We start from the raw sequence: 21782 nt of genomic DNA on the forward strand, positions 1-21782 counted from the left end.
TCTGGGATTGATTTGCATTTTTCGCACCAAAGTACGTTCATCTCTAGGAGTCAGAACGCGTCTCCTTCCTGAGCGTTATGACGGCTGCGTGGTCGCATGGTGTTTATACTTGCGTACTATTGTTTGTACAGATGAACATGGTACCTTCAGGCATTTGGAAATTGCACCCAAGGATGAACCAGACTTGTGGAGGTCTAAAAAACATTTTCTGAGTTCTTGGCTGATTTCTTTTGATTTTCCAATGATGTCAAGCAAAGAGGCACTGAGTTTGAAGGTAGGACTCGAAATACATCTAAGTGTACACCTCCAATTGACTCATTATGTCAATTAGCCGATCTGAAGCTTCTAAACCCATGGCATCATTTTCGGGGATTTTCTAAGCTGTTTAGAGGCACAGTCAACTTAGTGTATGTAAACTTCTGACCCACTGGAATTAGTGAATCAAAATGAATGATAAGTGAAATAATCTGTCTAAACAATTGTTGGAAAAATTACTTGTCATGCACAAAGTAGATGTCCTCACCGACTTGCCAAAACTATAGTTTGTTAACAAGTAATTTGTGGAGTAGTTGAAAAATGAGTTTTAATGACTACAACCTAAGTGTATGTAAACTTCAACTGTATATATACACAAATATACCCACACACTTTTGTGGATTCAGTCAAGTCAGTCGCTGATATCAGACACCACCTTCCAAACTGCATCTCCCAGCATAACCCATCCCATATCCCAGGAAGCGATGTGATGAGGGATGTGTACTGTACTCACCCCAAGGACCCAATGCTCTTGCACACCCCCAGGAGAGGCCTCTTGTCCGCAAAACCATCAATCATCAGCGGACCTAGGAGGAGAAGAGAGAAGGATGATGAGGGACTGACCGAGAGCAGTGAAACAACTGACCAACACAAAGAGGAACATTCATCATTAGGGGGCCCTATGCATGCGAGACAGGCCTGTTGTGTAGTGGGCCCGGGCCCAGCCTGCCAGAGCCACTCACTCCACTTAACCAACACTACCGCAGCAGGATGCGTGTTGATTACATTACAACAGCAGCTCTGTAATCAAGTTATAACCCCAAAAAACTCTGGAAGAGGAAATGGAGACAAAATATAAAATAGAACAAGAGAGACCCTCTCATTCCTGTCAACTTGGGAGGACTCATCCCCACCAACCACAAAATAATGCCCAGGTTTACATGAAGACCTATGGGGATCAAATATATTAACATACCAGCATGGAAGACATTAAGAGGAGAGAGACAGAGGACCAGAAATAGCACTCTGCGCAACATGTTGAACTCAAACCATCTTTCCCTCGGTATGGAGGAGAGGAACAAGAGGGGGAAAAAGAAAGAGAACGCCTTCAAAGCTGAGGAGGGTTTTGTCTCCCTCTGTGTTTAATTCTTTTGGTTTTGGAGGGGAAATTACAGTATGGTAAAAGCCAAGTGGGCATATTTAGATTCAGTCAAAAATGGCACCCTATTCCCTACATTGAGCGTCTACTTTTGACCAGGTCCCATAGGGCTCTGGCCAAAGTAGTGCACTATGTAGGGACTAGGGTGCCATTTGCGACACAAATTTAGGGCGGAGGAGAAAACATGTTGCATTAAGTCTACAGAGCCCATATTTCCCTAAATTGTCACATTCTTAAAGATGGTGTTGGGAGGGAGGGATTGGAGGGATGCGGTGTGTGTGTGTATGTGTGCGCGTGTAGTGGGAGTCCAGATTGAAGAAGATGTTAGGCCTGTGGAGGGGAGTCATTTAGCCCCGACAGTAATCACTGTGAGTTCCTGTGGTGTGACCGTGCCGTGTGGGAGAGCCAACATACCGTCCTCAAACCCCTAACACTCCCAAACACAGCCTTTCTTCTGCACTCATATTTCTGTCATCAAACATCACAACGGGGTCACCATATTGAGCTGTAGGCAAATATGATTACCCCAAAAGACCAAAGGGTTTCATTTGAACAATGCATTTCGGAAAATAAACAGTTTCTGTAAATAGAGTCAGGAGAAAAAGATCTAAGATCTCATTACTAGTGTTGACTACGCTTTGATTATGAGTGGACTGTCATTTCAGAGATATAGTTTAGCTCATTCGACATACAAATTCGACAATTGTATGTTTGAGCGTTGACTGTGTGCGCATCTACATTTGCCCATTCGACATTTGTATGTTTGAGTGTTGAGTGCGTGTTTATCTCATTTATAGAGAGAGGCAAGTCTAAAGTTAACATGTTTGCTGTTATAAATTATAGAATTTCCAGAGCTGTTTCAGTAATTAGGGCTTTAATATGGAGGCTGGGCCTCTGGGTCATAGGAGTTCAGGTCCAGCACAGAGGGCCAAAAAACACAATACTATTACTGACATCCACTCTACTGTTCAAGAGATCAACAAAGGACTCATACATATTACGATCACTTGTCATCAATGCTCATCTATTGTATTGTGAATCATTTTGGTAGGCGTATGTATGGTCTATACCAGAGGATGCTGGACTGATAAACGGAACGCTCTCTTCGGAAAACTGCAACTTCCGCCTCTATTCCGGGAAGGGGCCTTTTGCCTTTTTTGAACCGACACCTATTTTCAGGACTTTCCAAAACCGCCCACCCAGGATCCCGACTAAAACAATTGGTCTTTTAACAGCTCACCACAGAGCAACACTGTTTGCGCCCGGCTGGGTATAACAGATTGCAATCAGTGTCTCTCTCTCCCCCGCTAGTACAATTCATTTTTATTTTAGCGGTCAGAGAATCACTCCTCTCATGTGTTGGGTATCTGCTGCTTCTTATTACTGTCTGTGGCTTTCATCCCCGTCCAGGGCCCTTTCAATGCTGTCATTGTGCATTGTTGAAATCTGCCAAAGGACCGGAACACAGAGCAAGAACAAAAAGCTGAGTTTCTCACCAGAACGCCACATGCTAGAGTTTTGTGCTTTTCACTTCATTTCTGAATTATACCTGCAGTGACAGAAAATTCTAACTTCATGCCTGGAGAATAACTCATTGGCGGAACGAGGGAAATCAAATTGTGTACCGGCTTTAGATGATGTGAATGCTTATGCTTCTATATTAGATAAAACTGTGTCTGTCTGTGAGAGCGGTCCATAGGCAACCTTAAGGTGATATTACCCCTCTGCTTTCCTTTTGAAGTCTCTGGTTGAACATGATTAGATCAAAACCTTGGACATGTTTTTCCCTGGCCTGCCTCTCTTCCATACCTAACCTTTAGAAATGCCATTACCCCTGTAATACAATGCGGCCAATGAGTTACTTGTGCGAGAAATGCTGGTGGGGGGGGGCTCTGGCACTTCATTCTGAGCCAGCTGAGGCCAACAGTAATCATTCTTACAGGACTGCCTTTAATATTAGCATAGGAACAGGAAGAGAGGGGCTCCTGACTATTGACAAACCGGGTAGTCTTTAATTAATGCATGGTGTATCACTGCAAACACAAACAGCATAAATTGTGACACACTTAACTTCGTTTCAAGAGTGGTCCTTGAGCGCTGGCGAGAACAGATTTGAGTTTAAGCGATTACATTTTTTACGGAGGAAGAGAGATTCATGGCCGTGTTGAAGCCCACATCAGAGGAAAAACAAGACCAGTATCCTTCAAAACGCATCAATTCAACTGCAGAGCGTTTTTCTTCCACTTTGCAGATTGGGTGGACAAATATTGACTAACGTGGATAGACAGAAGGTTCATGTGGCATGACAAGCTGAAAACAGCTGAGCTTTTCTACTGATTTCTAGAACGACAGCATCTTGGGGACTTGAGTCGCTGGGAACGACGCGCTTACAATGTGCATCACATTCAAAGACAGTCCGATGTGAACCCGTAGAACGACATAAAAACTAAATGTTAGGGTACACCAAAAAGACGGCAGAGGTAAGCAGGTAGATACTCACTGATATGGGGCGCCGGCAGGATGTGGGCAGCTCTCACAGGTCCGTGGCGCACAGAGAAAAGCTCCTGGGCCTCCCCACCCAGCTACAACAGAGAGGGAAAAAAAGAATAGAGCAAGTTCAACAACAATATAACAAGTAAAGGTAACAAGTCAAAAGCTTTGAGACTATATTACAGTGGCTGGTCAGCTTTTTCTCCCGGCCTTCTGATATACATGCATACAATGAACGCTCAGTCTAAAACCATTCATTTACTCTGATTGCTTTTAAATAAAGGAAAGGAAATTAAACAAATGTATATATATTTTTTAAAGGCTTTAGTTGGTGTGCAAAAGACGACATTGTTATTTTACTGTGGTTACGGTGTCGTTTCGTCAAAGACACGTGGACAAGCGAACACCAGCTGAACAGAGGGAATAGAGCTCGGCAGGGGGGAAGCCCACCTATACAATGTTAGGGGAAACACTTGATAAGAAACGGTTAACAGTTGGCCATAGTCAGCAAGGCTGGAGTTGTTCTTTCTGATGATACTAAACTCCATGCGCTCGGTGGGGTGACCACTAGTTAAGAGAGATAGTGTCTTTATTAAGAGGTCACTCCGATAATCAATCCGGCCATACTTCCAATTAAGCCTCAGTGTCCTGAGGAGCCATGTCAGCTCCACATACCTACAGTAGTGATAGAATTATCAACGCTACACCACCAAACTTACAGCTCCGGTTTGGATGGAGGCTAAAGGATTAAGAAGTCGGCAGCAGGGCAAAGTCAAAAGACAATGTGGGGGCCCCTGACCGGAACAAAGAGAGATTTGTTCACACTGTAAGCAAAATAATCTATTCCAAATGCGTGGAAAGGGGCTTGTCGAGGAGGGGGGGCTGGTGGTTGAAGTGCCAGCCAAACCGCACATTAATAGCCACCAAGAAAGGTCCCCAAAGCATTGCGATGCAAACAAGCTGCCTACTCTTTCTGTGACCGAGCCAACAGAACAGAACGGGCTGCAGAGTCTGATAACCAGTCAGTCAGCTCAGCTGACGGCTTTCAAAAGAGCTATGATGACTGACATCTAAAATGCTTTAAACAGAACTGAGATCAAACATAGCCCAACATATAGTAACTCAAGAATAATAGGTTAGAAGATAGATACTGTTCTGGAAATAGTGTTGACACATTGACATTTTGAACATGTCCACCACATCTGCTGTGTAGGCCTATATCCCATCGTTCTGGGACGCTACAGTATCTATAGCTGGAGGACACCAATATATTTGAGGTTATTGTAGGTTGCTTCCCATCTTTACTTATGTGTCAGATGCAAGGAGAACTGTTAATGGAAATAAATCTGGTAGCTGTGTCCCTGCTCTATGCCATGGAGATGCAAGGTTATCCCCTGCATTAGGCCCCAGAGAGAGGCTTGTATAGTCAGGTCAGAACACTTGCGTGGTCTGAAGTGGCTCTGACGTGTGTAATGGTGCATTGTTTTAAGCACTAAACCCCATTTGTTTTCTTTTTTTTTGCAATAAATTAGTGAAATGTGCATTATCACAATACTGATGCCCTAATCCGCGTGTCTTAAGTAGATAAGCACATCCGAGGATGAACGCTCTTTTCGCAATTAGTAGCCTCTTTTCGAAATGGTGAATCGGGCCATTGTTTTTATTAAAAGTGCAGCCCGGCCCAGTGACAATCGACAGATTAGACTAGAGCACAGATAGAGGGAATAACTGGGTGTGGGATTTCTATGGCAAATGGAGAATAATGGAATTTGCCGGATTGTGTGTTGTGGAGGGGGTTTGGATAATAATACGGCGGGCATTGAGCATTACCGCACAGCTCATCCTTGCCTTAACCGGCTCTGTGTGACATGACAGCCAGGCATCAACATCTATCTCTGTTCTCCGCCATTACATTGGCCGCCTGCCAACACAGCAATATGCCAAATTGCTTCTTCGTGTTTAAAAAAAATGTTTTTCATTTTATTCATTTCATTTGTTGGTCTGGGTGGGATGTTTTCAAATGGAAACTAGTGTGTTGTACACTTTTCTAATCTGTAATACCCCTCAGTTGTGACTCACAATATCTGGGCCATATTCACAAGTGAACATAGACAGGACACACTGCATGACATATTGGTGGGGGATGAACATGATCAGTGAATAATGATGAATACTTTCAAACAAAAATAGTGGTTTTGGGATCCTAAAATAACTGCAATTGATTTAAATGTTAGTTTCCATCATGAGGGACACATGACAGGGACACACACAAAGAGCAACGTCTGGTACTAAGGACACAAGCAGGGGCCGTTTTCACTGTTGAGCTACAAAGCAGACTGCAGACCAGCAGTGATAACTTTACACCCTTTTGGAAACCGATGAAGCTCATAGCCAGGCAGCCGGTGGAGACAGTGTATCTGGGACTGTACTCAGTGTATCTGGGACTGTACTCAGGCTAGTTTTAATAATAACAGCACCCACACAGACACCTCTCTTCAAAGCTGGTCATTTCCCCCAACACCTACTCAGTCCAACAACTTGCCCACGCTAGTCTTGGACTTATCTGCCTGGGGCCTGGCAAGCGACACCTTTTCAGTCAAAGATCCCTGGCTATCTAACAGGACAGTAATACACAAACAAACTCCCTCTGTCAGCCCGTGTGTGTGTGTGTGTGTGTCTATGCAGTCAGTGCCATTACAGAGGGTGTTGGTTTAGCGACTGTCACAAACACTTCACAACCACTCACGGTTAGAGACCGAGGAGCTTTCATCACTTAATATGAACCCAGTGAAAAAACCTGTCCCAGAAACATGCCAAAACCACAGAAAAAGAGGGGAAGATGAAGAGGAAAAACACCTTAACAATGAATCAACCAGTTGGGGTCAATTCCAATCCTTGATCAACTGGTTTTGAAAAAGAACTATACCCAACTCAAGATGGTAATAGACTATAAACTCAACAAAAGAAACGTCCCTTTTTCAGGACCCTGTCTGTCAAAGATCATTCGTAAAAATCCAAATAACTTCACAGATCTTCATTGTAAAGGGTTTAAACACTGTTTCCCATGCTTATTCAATGAAAAACAAACCATTAACGAACATGCACCTGTGGAACGGTCGTTAAGACACTAACAGCTTACAGACAATAGATAATTAAGGTCACAGTTATGAAAACTTAGGACATTAAAGAGGCCTTTCTACTGACTCTGAAAAATATCAAAAGAACGATGCCCAGGGTCCCTGCTCATCTGCGTGAACGTGCCTTAGGCTTGCTGCAAGGAGGCATAAGGACTGCAGATGTGGCCAGGGCAATAAATTGCAATGTCCATACTGTAAGATGTCGAAGACAGAGCTACAGGGAGACAGGACGGACAGCTGATCGTCCTCGCAGTGGCAGACCACGTGTAACAACACCTGCCCAGGATCGGTATATCCAAACATCACACCTGCAGGACAGGTACAGGATGGCAACAACAACTGCCCGAGTTACACAAGGAACTGAGAGAGGCTGGACTGAGGGCTTGTAGGCCTGTTGTAAGGCAGGTCCTCACCAGAAATCACCGGCAACAACGTCACCTATGGGCACAAACCCACAGTCGCTGGACGAGACAGGACCGTCAAAAAGTGCTCTTCACGGTTTTGTCTCACCAGGGGTTCATACAAATACAAATATTTACACATGTTAAGTTTAATGAAAATAAATGCAGATGACAGTGAGAGGACCTTTCTTTTTTTGCTGAGTTTATGTAGTGCAGCAGCACATCTGCAGCTAGCTGGCTATGGCCCATCTCTCGGCATTTATTCTGGATGGTACCATGTAGGCAGGCTAGCGTAGCATATCGGTAGCTAGCTGGCTATGGCCCATCTCTCCTCATTTTTTCTGGATGGTACCATGCAGGCAGGCTAGCGAAGCACATCGGTAGCAAGCTGGCTATGGCCCATCTCTCCTCATTTATTCTGGATGGTACCATGTAGGCAGGCTAGCGTAGCACATCGGTAGCTCGCTGCCTATAGTCTCTCTCCTCAATTCTCAGAAGAGGTGCGTTAACAACAGACACGTCGTTCATTGTGTGTGTATGTCAGACAGCCTCCTGTGTTAGTGTGCGGAGGGAAAGAGTGTGTCATTTCCCTCGTGGCCTGTGGATGTTTAGAAAGGACTTATTAAGGAATTAGTCTGTTCAGAGCTCATAGGATGAACAGTTGAAGTTGGAAGTTTACATACACTTAGGTTGGAGTCATTAAAACTCGTTTTTCAACCACAATTTCTTGTTAACAAACTATAGTTTTGGCAAGACGGTTAGGACATCTACTTTCTGCATGACAAGTAATTTTTCCAACAATTGTTTACAGACAAATTATTTCACTTATCATTCACTGTATCACAATTCCAGTGGGTCAGAAGTTTACATACACTAAGTTGACTGTGCCTTTAAACATCTGGAAAATTACAGAAAATTATGCCATGGCTTTACAAGCTTCAGATCGGCTAATTGACATCATTTGAGTCAATTGGAGGTGTACACGTGGACGTATTTCAAGTCATACCTTCAATCTCAGTGCCTCTTTGCTTGACATCGTGGGAAAAATCAAAAGAAATCAGCCAAGACCTCAAATGAACCAAACATGAACCAGGATGAACCAAACACCTGAAGGTACCACCTTCATCTGTAAAAACAATAGTACGCAACTATAAACACCATGGGAAGAAGCAGCCGTCATACCGCTCAGGAAGGAGATGCGTTCTGTCTCCTAGAGAGGAACGCACTTTGGTGCAAAAAGTGCAAATCAATCCCAGAACAGCAAAGGACCTTGTAAAGATGCTGGAGGAAACAGGTACAAATGTATCTATATCCACAGTAAAACGAGTCCAATATCGACATAACCTGAAAGGCCACTCAGCAAGGAAGAAGACACTGCTCCAAAACCGTCATAAAAAAGCCAGACTACGGTTTGCAACTGCACATGGAGACAAAGATCCTACTTTTTAGATAAATGTCCTCTGGTCTGATGAAACAAAACTGGAACTGTTTGGCCATAATGACCATCGTTATGTTTGGAGGAAAAAGGGAGGGCTTGCAAGCCAAAGAACACCATCCCAACCGTGAAGCACGGGGGTGGCAGCATCATGTTGTGGGGATGCTTTGCTGCAGGAGGGACTGGTGCACTTCACAAAATAGATGGCTTCATGAGGAAGAAAAATTATGTGGATATTTTGAAGCAACATCTCAAGACATCAGTCAGGAAGTTAAACCTTGGTGGGTCTTCCAAAAGAACAATGACCCCAAGTAAACTTCCAAAGTTGTGGCAAAATGGCTTAAGGACAACCAAGTCAAGGCTACCTAAAATGTTTGACCCAAGTTAAACAATTTAAAGGCAATGCTACCAAATACTAATTGAGTGTATGTAAACTTCTGACCCACTGGGAATGTGATGTAAGTAATAAAAGCTGAAATAAATCACTCTCCACTATTATTCTGATATTTCACATTCTTAAAATAAAGTGGTGATCCTCACTGACCTAAGACAGGGAATTTGTACTACTATTAAATGTCAGGAATTGTGAAAAACTGAGTTTAAATGTATTTGGCTAAGGTGTATGTTCTGACTTAAACTGTATGTTAAGTTTGCATGTTTCTGTGACAGCTTGCACCTGAAACCTGATAGTCCTAAATGGAGGCCGTTGCAGAGTTGCGGGTTATTTGTTAAGTTGAGCTGACAAATTCCTCTAATGATTTTCCAAGAGAATTTCTCAATATTCCTGGAAACAAATTTACTGTGGTTGAAAAAATGGTTGTTTCAAAACAGATCTTTCAAATAGCCAATACATTTCCTCCTTGTTGGGCTTTGATATTAACTCTGAAGAATAAAAATCTGGGTGAAAAGAAATTGCAGGAAAAAGTTTAATGCCATTACCACTACTACGTTTCTCAGTAAGTGGTTTCTTACTTTACAACCTCATAAATATTTGACCCTGGGATGAGACAGGTCACATCAAAACAAACCACCTTCTAAGAATATCAAATGTCCTCCATCTTGTTGGCTAAGTCTACCTCCTCAGTGACAGGCGAGGAGGAGAGGAGGAAATGAGTGGCCAGTCTCTCACCTCCATGATTTTCCTCACCTTGTGGAGGCCTGTGCATGTCTCTACTGCGGAAGTCTGCTCCATGTGGGTGCAAAATAGTGATGTGGCGGGGGTGATAGTTACATATTGGGATATTATTTTTTACAATATATCGTTTTGACAATATCGCAATATAACTTTTGTGCTAGTTGGCTGTACCTGCACCAAACCTCAAGTATTTAATTTCATAGCCTGTTCTCCATCTTCTTTTTAAAATAGGGAGCTACTTTTCAACACTTTTATTTCCATGGCGATCAAAACTTGTTTTCTCATGGCTCTCTCTTGTCCCTTTGCAGCAGACATATGGTGAGCAATATGTTTGGAACATCGAATTGCAATAAAAATCACAATACATATCGTAGCGGCACCTAAGTATCGTGATAATTCTGTATCTTGAGGTCCCTGGCAATTCCCAGCCCTAGTGCACAAAAGGCGCTATGTGTCCTGTAATTGTGGGACCTGGAGAGAGTAGTGTCCTGTGGAAAGCACCCACCCTGCTCATCAAATGTAAACAGCTCTACACTTGAAATATTTCATTTGAACACCCACAACACAAAGACCCGCATCTCATATTTCAACACCCACAACACAGATCTTAGAGAGACCATTTGTGCAGAAGTTGTCAGGACTTGGAATTGCCTGGAGCGTTTTAAGAAGAGAATAGCTGTAACACCCTGGTATATCCTGACATCTAGTGGGGGACAAGGAGTACTGGAAGTCAGATACAATAACGTCTCTGTGGTCTTTTGTCGTTGTATGAACATCTTTCTATTGACTTCAACACCAACACCAGTTGGTTGTGTTACTGGTGGTCTTTATGTTACAGGTGGTCTGTATGTTATAGGTGGTCTTTACTCACGGATATGCTCCATATTTGCATCCCGTCGGCGTAACCAATCATGAGGCAGAGAGGAGGGTCACTGCAGCCACTGTGCATCTCCAGGAACTCTGGGGAGCGGGACGTATCTGACGGACACACAGCAAAACACACAGGGATGTTATACATTTATATACGGGGGAAAAACAAGAGCTGGCGCACACCCAGAAAAATGTGTTTGTGTGGAGGTGCTGACCTATGGCGAATAAACTTTTAAAACTACCAAAATAAGATATTTTTATTTTCACCTGTTCATGTGGGAAAGTCTACGTAGGAAAAACGAAAAGACAATTAAAATATCGCATAGCTGAACACCGCAGCTCAGTCAGGTGTAAGAACATTGACTACCCAGTAGCAGCTCACTTTGTTGAAACTAACCATCCCATCTCCTCCCTCAAATACACAGGCATTAAGCATGTTACTCTACCAAGGAGAGGAAGTAACGTCGAGATCTGACTACTACAAAGGGAGGCTTACTGGATATCCTATCCAAAAACATTGACCCCTCGTGGTCTCAATACTGAGTTTGATCTCAGGCACTTCTTATGAACAAGTCTTATAATTGTATATATACTTCCTACAGCTTATTAGCGTACACCTAATATGTTCCCCCTGTTGATGCTAATATTATGTACAATATTCAATTATGTTTCTATATGATTACAATAGCCTAATATATTTAATGTCATAAAAACAATAGTTTAACAGTTTCACTAATTAATGAATTAACTTAATCATTATGACAAACCCCTCACTATTGTCTTTGGTAGCACTAATTGCACTATTTGTCTACATAACCTGGTAAAAGTATTCATGACATTACACTGAAGAAGGCACATGATGCTGAAACGTTGGTAAAAACCCAATAAATTACTGGGAGTTTATATATGGACTGTGCGACTCTATTTTGATAGTTTATACATTTCTATTCAGTTAACTCTGTAGACTGATTAAAACTTATTTTGATTTGAATTGACTAATCCAAACCAGGGCATTTCTTTAGCAGGCTGCATCCCAGAGACCCAGACATCATAACTGTTGTATGTGCCTGTTTTGTGTATGCATCTGTGTCGGTGTCTCTCCCCACAAACACACATTGAGATGACAAAACAGTAGAAACACCTTCCTAACATTGAGTTGCACAATCCCCCCCAGCACCTACAACCATAACCCTTTCAAAAGGCAGACATCTTTCGTCTTGCCCATTCGCCCTCTGAATGGCACACACACAATCCATGTCTCAATTGTTCCAAGGCTTAAAAATCCTTCTTTTAACCCATCTCCTCCCCTTCATATACACTGACTGAAGTGGATTTAACAAGTGACCAATAAGGGAGCATAGCTTTCACCTGGATTCACCTGGTCAGTCTGTAATGGAAAGAGCAGGTGTTCTTAATGTTTTGTATATTCTGTGTATAATCAGTTTATAAAATAGATTTTACTGTTGTGTTTGTTGCTGCTATCTAAAATGATGAATCCTGGTCCAACGAAACATGACAATTTGTCTTTGTCAAGTTCAAAAATATTTCTGAATGAACTCGTTCACAATGTAGAACAATGTTTGGGGTTTAAGTGTTCCAGTGAATTCATTTAAATAATATTCAACCCTAGCTACTTTGAATGTGTGTCAACTCTAGCCGCTTTTAATGTATTTCAACTATTCCTTCCGTATGGAACCATTTGCTTTACATTGACCATGCAAAGCAGGAACAGTGAAGTTCTAATTGATTCCTCTTCAAAGTGGTAGAATGTTTTATAAACACAGCCAATGATGCTGCGTCTAATCAACACATCTGCTGTCGGATTGAGGGAGAGATCTGGTGTGTGCGCACACAAACACACGTGCCGCTGAGATTACATCAGGCCTGTCACTCAAAGTCCTTACAATAATGAACCATCAAATGGTTGACAAACAATGCCTGCCAAAGGAACTATTCATGTGTCACATTTAAACTATTTTCTTCCCAGGCATTGTAAGAAGAGGCCACTTATCAGCATATTTCAGTCCACTCCAAATATTCTAGAACCTGTTATTTATTTATTTATTTATATATATATATATATATATATATATATAGTCACGTTCTGACCATCGTTCGTGGATATGGTTCTCAATCAGAGGCAGGTGTTAGTCATTGTCTCTGATTGGGAACCATATTTAGGTAGCCTGTTTTGTGTTGGGTTTTGTGGGTGATTGTTCCTGTCTTTGTGTTTGTGGCACCAGATAGGACTGGTTTGGTTTTTGCACGTTTCTTGTTTTGTAGATTGTAGTATTTTCATCTTTATTAAAGATGCACAAAACTAACAACGCTGCATTTTGGTCCGCCTCTCTTTCCCCACAAGAAAACCATTACACACACACATATATATGCATATACATATATATATATATACACATATGGTTTAACCTAATCTCTAGATTTAAAATACCAGATAATAATGAGGCAAGATATCACTTGTTATCAAAATGTGTCCACCTCAAGAGTGAACAAAAGACAGTCGAGGGGGGAAGCTTTGAAACTGTTCTTAGACTTACCATTGAGGTCAGCTTTCTCAAATCTGACCCAAACTATTTTCTCTTTTTCATCAGTTGGGGGTGCACCTGTGTATGCCTTGAATAGACAAAATTAAATCAGATGAAATTATTACTGAGTCTGTTTATGTCATAGAATAAAATAATAATAAACTTCAATAGGATCTCTGTGGATAATGTGTGATTGAGTTAATAATATAGTTATTATGCCTTATAAAAATAACATTGACAGCCTGAGTAAACTAGTCAATCTGAGTAATGGTAACATGTAAATGTAATATACATTGATGTTACTGGAGAAAAGACGACAATCAAATAAAACAGTGTTACCTGAGGGACCACATCTTGGAGGAAGGTCACAACACTCTCCATATACGACTGCTCACTGTAATAACATAAGAGTATTACCTTGCTGAATGTGTACAGTACCAGTCAAAAGACTGGACACACTGACTGCACTTGAAATGCTCAAAGTTCTTGAAACGTTCCACATGGACTGACATTCATGTCTTAAAGTCATGATGGACTGTCATTTATCTTTGCTTATTTGAGCTGCTCTTGCCATAATTTAGACTTGGTCTTTCACCAAATAAAGATAGCTTCTGTATTAGAAGTCGACCGATTATGATTTTTCAACGCTGATACCGATTAATCGGACGATGTTTTGTTTTTGTTTTTGTACGAATGACAATTACTAACAATACTGAATGAACACTTATTTTAACTTAATATAATACATCAATAGCCTCAAGTAAATAATGAAACATGTTACATTTGGTTTAAATAATGCAAAAACAAAGTGTTGGAGAAGAAAATAAAAGTGCAATATGTGCTATGTAAGAAAGCTAACGTTTCAGTTCCTTGCTCAGAAAATGAGAACATAGCTGGTGGTTCCTTTTAACATGAGTCTTCAATATTCCCAGGTAAGAAGTTTTAGGTTGTAGTTATTATAGGAATTATAGGACTATTTCCCTCTATACCATTTGTATTTCATTAACCTTTGACTATTGGATGTTCTTATAAGCACATTAGTATTGCCAGTTTAAAAGTATAGCTTCAGTCCCTCTCCTCGCTCCATGTGGACTTCAGGAAACAGCAGAGGGAGCACCCCCCTATCCACATCGATGGGACAGTAGTGGAGAGGGTAGTAAGTTAAGTTCCTCGACGTACACATCACAGACAAACTGAATTGGTCCACCAACACAGACAGCGTTGTGAAGAAGGCGCAGCAGCGCCTCTTCAACCTCAGGAGGCTGAAGAAATTCGGCTTGTCACCAAAAGCACTCACAAACTTCTACAGATGCACAATCGAGAGCATCCTGTCGGGCTGTATCACCGCCTGGTGCGGCAACTGCTCCACCCTCAACCGTAAGGCTCTCCAGAGGGTAGTGAGGTCTTCACAATGCATCACCGGTGGCAAACTACCTGCCCTCCAGGACACCTACACCACCCGATGTCACAGGAAGGCCATAAAGATCATCAAGGACAACAACCACCCGAGCCACTGCCTGTTCACCCCGCTATCATCCAGAAGGCGAGGTCAGTACAGGTGCATCAAAGCAGGGACCGAAAGACTGAAAAACAGCTTCTATCTCAAGGCCATCAGACTGTTAAACAGTCACCACTAACATTGAGTGGCTGCTGCCAACATATTGACTCAACTCCAGCCACTTTAATAATGGGAAATGTAAAATATATCACTAGCCACTTTAAACAATGCTACTTAATATAATGTTTACATACCCTACATTACTCATCTCATATGTATATACTGTACTACTGCATCTTGCCTATGCCGTTCTGTACCATCACTCATTCATATATCTTTATGTACATCTTCTTTATCCCTTTACACTTGTGTGTGTATAAGGTAGTAGTTTTGGAATTGTTAGGTTAGATTACTCGCTGGTTATTACTGCATTGTCGGAACTAGAAGCACAAGCATTTCGCTACACTCGCATTAACATCTGCTAACCATGTTTAAGTGACAAATAAATTTGATTTGATTCCCTGGGCTCGAACCAGCAACACAACGACAGCAAGCATCATCGAAGCAGCGTTACCCAAGCAGAGCAAGGGGAACAACTACTCGAAGGCTCAGAGCAAGTGACGTTTGAAACGCTATTAGCGCGCACTAACTAGCTAGCCATTTCACTTCAGTTACACCAGCCTCATCTCGGGAGTTGATAGGCTTGAAGTCATAAACAGCGCAATGCTTGAGGCACAACGAAGATCTGCTGTCAAAACGCACGAAAGTAATGTTTGAATGAATGTTTACGCGCCTGCTACTACCTACCACCGCTCAGTCAGATACTTAGATACTTGTATGCTCAGTCAGATTATATGCAACGCAGGACACGCTAGATAATATCTAGTAATAACATCAAGCATGTGTAGTTAACTAGTGATTATGATTGATTGTATTTTATAAGATAAGTTTAATGCTAGCTAGCAACTTACCTAGGCTTAATGCATTCACGTAACTCCTTGTGGAGTGCAACGAGAGAGAGGCAGGTCGTTATTGCGTTGGACTAGTTAACTGTAAGGTTGCAAGATTGGATCCCCCAAGCTGACAAGGTGAAAATCTGTCATTCTGCCCCTGAACGAGGCAGTTAACCCACCGTTCCTCGGCCATCATTGAAAATAAGAATGTGTTAACTGACTTGCATAGTTAAATAAAGGTATAAAAAAATATAAAACTCAGCAAATCGGCGCCCAAAAATACCGATTTGCAATTGTTATGAAAACTTGAAATCGGGCCTAATTAATCAGCCATTCCGATTAATTGGTCGACCTCTATTCTGTATACCACCCCTACTTTGTCACAACACAACTGATATGCTCAAACACATTAAGGAAGAAAGAAAGAAATTCCACAAATTAACTTTTAACAAGGCACACCTGTTAAATGAAATGCATTCCATGTAACTACCTCATGAAGCTGGTTGAGAGAATGCCAAGAGTGTGCAAAGCTGTCATCAAGGCAAAGGGTGGCTACTTTGAAGAATCTTAAATACATTTACATTTGTTACCACATGCTTCCATGTGTTATTTCATAGTTTTGATGTCTTCACTATTATTTTGCAATGTAGAATATAATATAAATAAAGAAAACCCCTTGAATGAGTAGGTGTGTTCAAACTTTTGACTGGTACTGTAGATACCTATAAGTATAAGATTAAAATTATTGAAGGTAGTGTATGCATAGATAAGTATTATCTTGGCACTTTATTCAGTCAAATTCGTTGCAGATAACACTCTGTAACGCCATCTCTACCACAGGAAAGTGGTAAGGAAATATACTGAACCAGACCATATCAATCCATAGCACTGAAGCATGTCTGAAACCGATGGTTACTAACAACCATCATGTGATGTTAGATAATATGTCTTTGCAAGGGGAAACTTGTATTAGTTGGCTGCCCAGACCCATCCAGTGGAATAGCTGAAAACCTATTATTGTGTGTGTGTGTGTGTTTATTGTGTGTGTTCGTGTCCTTACGTGGCAGCTTGTGCTCGTACCACAACCCCTCCAGCACAGCGGCTTGGTCTGCGCGGGGAGTCTGATGCCATTTTGGCTCCAAGTCTTTATCCTACAGAGGAAAGAACAAGACCATTAAACACTGCTATTAGCTGATTGTAATTTATGTCTCTATTTCCATAAAGTAGACCAGTAGATTTCCGTATAGGGCATAGAATGGACACAAAAGGTCTAAAACAGATTCCTACCACTTTTGGTTGTACTAATAGAACATTTTGTACTACAAAATGTAGGCCTGCCGGTAACCCTGACAGGCCACACAGTAAACCACGCCCCCGCCCAAACAAACCTGCCTGATATAACCAAGATTAGGGACAAATCACACTCCTATGAGTTCTAAACACATTACATGCAATAACTAGGATGTAGGTCTGTTTTTATTTTCAATATGTTTCCTGTATCACATACCAATATGGGCTTGATTACCTTTGCAACATAAAAGTATCTGAAGGTTGTCATTAAAGCAACAAAGAGTGAGAATGTTGTTCATTGACAACAGCCCAGTGTTCAACACCATAGTGCCCTCCAAGAACATCACTAAGGTAAGGACCCTGAGACTGAACACCTCCTTCTGCAACTGAATCCTGGACGGGCCACCCCAGGTGGTGAAAGTAAACAACACATCTGCCACGCTGACCCTCAACACTGGGGCCCCTCAGGGGTGCGTGCTTAATCCCCTCCTGTACTCCCTGTTCACCCACTCAAAAACCATCAAGTATGCAGACGACACGATGGTGGTAGGCCTGATCACCGATGACAATGAGACAGCATATAAGGAGGATGTCAGAGACCTGGAAGTGTGGTGCCAAGACAACAACCTCTCTAAAAAATAAGCATGAAAAAGGAGCCGATCGTGGACTACATTCACATCAACAAGGCTATAATGGAGCGGGTCGAGAACTTCAAATTCCTCTGTGTCCACATCACTGATGATCTATCATGGTCCACACAACAACACAGTCATGAAGAGGTCTCAACAACGCCTCTTCCCCCTCCTGTGGATGAAAAGATAAGGCATCACCCCACAGATCTTCAAAAATGTATACAGCTGCACCATTGAGAGAATCTTGACTGGCTGCATCACTGCTTAGTACGGCAACTGCTTGGCATCTGACCAGAAGATGCTACAGAGGGTAGTGCGTACGGCACAGTAAATCACTGTGGCAGAGCTCCCTGCCATCCAGGACCTCTATACCACGCGGTGACAGAGGAAGGCCCTAAAAATTGTCCAGCTACCCAAGTCATAGACTGTTCTCTCTGCTACTGCACGGTAAGTGGTACCAATGCACCAAATCTGGAAATTTGTTATGCGACTACAATGATCTCCCCCTTTTGTGTCTAATTTGAAACTTGTGTAGTGTTGTTGGCCAGCTGTCAGTCTGTGAAAGCACTTGTTAACCAGTAGGAGAGTGGGGTAAGTTGAATGTTTTACATTCAGCATCACTCCGTCAAGGGAAATATAGAATTGTTTCTAACAAAGATATCTAGGCTACATACAGTGCCTTGCGAAAGTATTTGGCCCCCTTGAACTTTGCGACCTTTTGCCACATTTCAGGCTTCAAACATAAAGATATAAAACTATTTTTTGTGAAGAATCAACAACAAGTGGGACACAATCATGAAGTGGAACGACATTTATTGGATATTTCAAACTTTTTTAACAAATCAAAAACTGAAAAATTGGGCGTGCAAAATTATTATGAAAGTATTATGAAACCTCTAACAATAAATTAATTTGACTTGGTGAAAATCTTTGTTTTTTTTACTTGCTGAGCACCATTCCATGTGTTTTTTTCCTTCACAGACTATATGAAATGCTATATGAAGCTAAATATTTGGTCAAATTACACATTTTGTGTATGTTTTCCTAGAAGAGTGGCTCAACGTACCTCTTTAGCTCAATTTACGCCCCTCTCCCCTCGTAACGTCATCTAACTTAGAGCCCTCTTGCGGTTTGGTTTTATGTTTGTAGCTAATAAGTATCCCGACAAATGGTTATCGGAACTTGGGTTAAACTAACAAACTAATAATGAAGAGGTAACGTTACACGAACTACTGTTAGCCTTGCTATTTGCCAAGGATTGCAACATTTGCTATCTAACGTTATCTAGTTAAAGTTGGTTCCTTCGGCTACATGGCCAGCCTCAAATCACCAACTGAAGACGACTTAGTTAGCTAACAAGCAAGCTAAATGCCTGCTGATATGAATAGTTTGAGGGGGAAATGCCAACATTGTTTGATAAATGTAGCTATAGTAGCTTGCTAGCTGTGTCAAGAACAAGAGTCAGTGTCCTGTGTCTAGGACAGCAAGTAGCTAACCACCACCAGACAACATAAATTGTCAAACACCAGAAGCTACATCTATTTATTAAATATCATTCGCTTAAACCAATTAATTTATATGGTATTCAATACGTACCTAGTCTAGTGTGTTGTTAGCTTCTTTAGTTCAACGGAGCCCCTCAGCAAATGCCACAAAACAGTGGGAAAACCGTAGAAGTGTTAAGACCAATGGCAGCATTCCTGTGCATTCATCAAGCCAATCAGGGTACGGCAGAGGCGGTGTTGTAGGTCCTCGACCAATCAGAGTGAACAATAATACCGTATCTTGTGGTCTGTAAGCGTGGTCGCAATATTGGGGATCGTTTCGTGAGATCTGACCTGAGCCAACTCAAACACTCTTGACACCAATTCCAAATGGGACATACAAATTTGGCGCATGCGCACAATGCAACAGCACTACAAAAACATACGGGTCGAAAAGTTCCTGTGAGGGGTATCAGCTCATGCAAGACAAAGGGAGTAATCTATCTCATCACCTGTTCATGTGGGAAAGTCTACGTAGGAAAAACGAAAAGACAATTAAAATATCGCATAGCTGAACATCGCAGCTCAATCAGGTGTAAGAACATTGACTACCCAGTAGCAGCTCACTTTGTTGAAACTAACCATTCCATCTCCTCCCTCAAATACACAGGCACTGAGCATGTTACTCTACCAAGGAGATGAGCTAAGTGGAGATCCGCCTACTATAGAGGGAGGCATATTGGACATCCTCTCTAAAACCATTGACCCCTAGTGATCTTTGATCTCAGGCTCTTATGACATTTTTTTCTTCACGGTTATTTTTTAGTCTTATAAATTAACATATTCTTAAAGATATTGGAAACAATTACATATGTGAAATGAATTTAATAATGTATGTTGATGCTAATATTATGTACAATATCTAATTATGTTTCCATATTATAATAGACTAATACAGTTTAAGTCAGAAGTTCACATACACCTTAGCCAAATACATTTAAACTCAGTTTTTCACAATTCCTGACATTTAATCCTAGTAAAAAAATCCCTATTTTAGGTCAGTCAGAATCAACACTTTATTTTAAGAATGAATTGTCAGAATAATAATAGAGCGAATGATTCATTTCAGCTTTTATTTCTTTCATCATATTCCCAGTGGGTCAGAAGTTTACATACACTCAATTAGTATTTAGTAGCATTGCCATTAAAAATGGTTTAACTCAGTTCAAACGTTTCGGGTAGCCTTCCACAAGCTTCCCACAAAAGGTTGGGTGAATTTTGGCCCATTCCCACTGACAGAGTTGGTGTAACTGAGTCAGGTTTGTAGGCCTCCTTGCTCAAACACGCCTTTTCAGTTCTGCCCACAAATGTTCTATAGGGTTAAGGTCAGGGCTTTGTGATGGCCACTCCAATACCTTGACTTTGTTGTCCTTAAGCCATTTTGTCACTACTTTGGAAGTATGCTCGGAGTCATTGTCCATTTGGAAGACCCATTTGCAACCAAACTTTAACCTCCTGACTGATGTCTTGAGATGTTGCTTCAATATATCCACATAATTTTCCTCCCTCATGTGGCCATCTATTTTGTGAAGTTCACCAGTCCCTCCTGCAGCAAAGCACACTGCCACCCTCGTGCTACATGGTTGGGATGGTGTTCTTCGGCTTGCAAGCTTCCCCCTTTTCCTCCAAACATAGCGATGGTCATTATGGCCAAACAGTTCTATTTTTGTTTCATCAGACATTTCTCCAAAAAGTACAATTTTTGTCTCCATGTGCAGTTGTAAACTGTAGTATTGCTTTTTTATGACGGTTTTGGAGCAGTGGCTTCTTCCTAGCTGAGCGGCCTTTCAGGTTATGTCGATATTGGACTCATTTTACTGTGGATATAGATACATTTGTACCTGTTTCCTCCAGAATCTTCAGAAGGTCCTTTGCTGTTGTTCTGGGATTGATTTGCACTTTTTGCACCAAAGTGCGTTCATCTTTAGGAGACAGAACACATCTCTTTCCTGAGCGGTATGACGGCTGTGTGGTCCCATGGTGTTTATACTTCCATACTATTGTTTGTACAGATGAACGTGATACCTACAGGCATTTGGAAATTGCTCACAAGGATCAACCAGACATGTGGAGGTCTACAATTATTTTTCTGAGGTCTTGGCTGATTTCTGTTGATTTTCCCATGATGTCAAGCAAATAGGCATTGAGCTTGAAGATAGGACTTGAAATACATCCACAGGTACACCTCCAATTGACTCAAATGTTGTCAATTAGCCTATCAGAAGCTTCTAAAACCATGACATCATTTTCTGGAATTCTCCAAGCTGTTTAAAGGCACAGTCAACTTAGTGTATGTAAACTTCTGACCCACTGGAATTGTGATACAGTGAATTATAAGTGAAATAATATGTCTGTAAACCATTTTTAGAAAAATTACTTGTGTCATGCACAAAGTAGATGCCCTTACCGACTTGCCAAAACTATAGTTTGTTAACAAGAA

At 41.5% G+C, this 21782-nt stretch overlaps 1 protein-coding gene across 7 annotated transcripts in view; it reads right to left on the bottom strand.

Moving 5' to 3' along the window:
- The window catches only part of LOC135546378 (BCAS3 microtubule associated cell migration factor-like), a 363062-nt gene extending 343585 nt beyond the window's left edge, over positions 1-19477 (bottom strand). For 5 of the 7 annotated variants that reach the window (XM_064974747.1, XM_064974748.1, XM_064974746.1 and 2 more), the window contains exons 1-7: positions 19395-19477; positions 16937-17027; positions 13765-13819; positions 13438-13513; positions 10884-10990; positions 3915-3996; positions 770-842 (exon numbers count right to left, since the gene is read on the bottom strand). In XM_064974747.1, the coding sequence (XP_064830819.1) occupies positions 770-842; positions 3915-3996; positions 10884-10990; positions 13438-13513; positions 13765-13819; positions 16937-17007 (464 nt within the window). In that variant the 5' untranslated portion in view covers positions 17008-17027; positions 19395-19477. Of the gene's footprint in view, positions 1-769; positions 843-3914; positions 3997-10883; positions 10991-13437; positions 13514-13764; positions 13820-16936; positions 17028-19394 lie in introns of those variants that run through there. The other 2 variants (XM_064974752.1, XM_064974751.1) reach the window with 2 other exon arrangements.
- Positions 19478-21782: the final 2305 nt, after the last annotated feature.

Source organism: Oncorhynchus masou, chromosome 9 (assembly GCF_036934945.1).
Source record: "Oncorhynchus masou masou isolate Uvic2021 chromosome 9, UVic_Omas_1.1, whole genome shotgun sequence".
Lineage (NCBI taxonomy): Eukaryota > Metazoa > Chordata > Actinopteri > Salmoniformes > Salmonidae > Oncorhynchus > Oncorhynchus masou.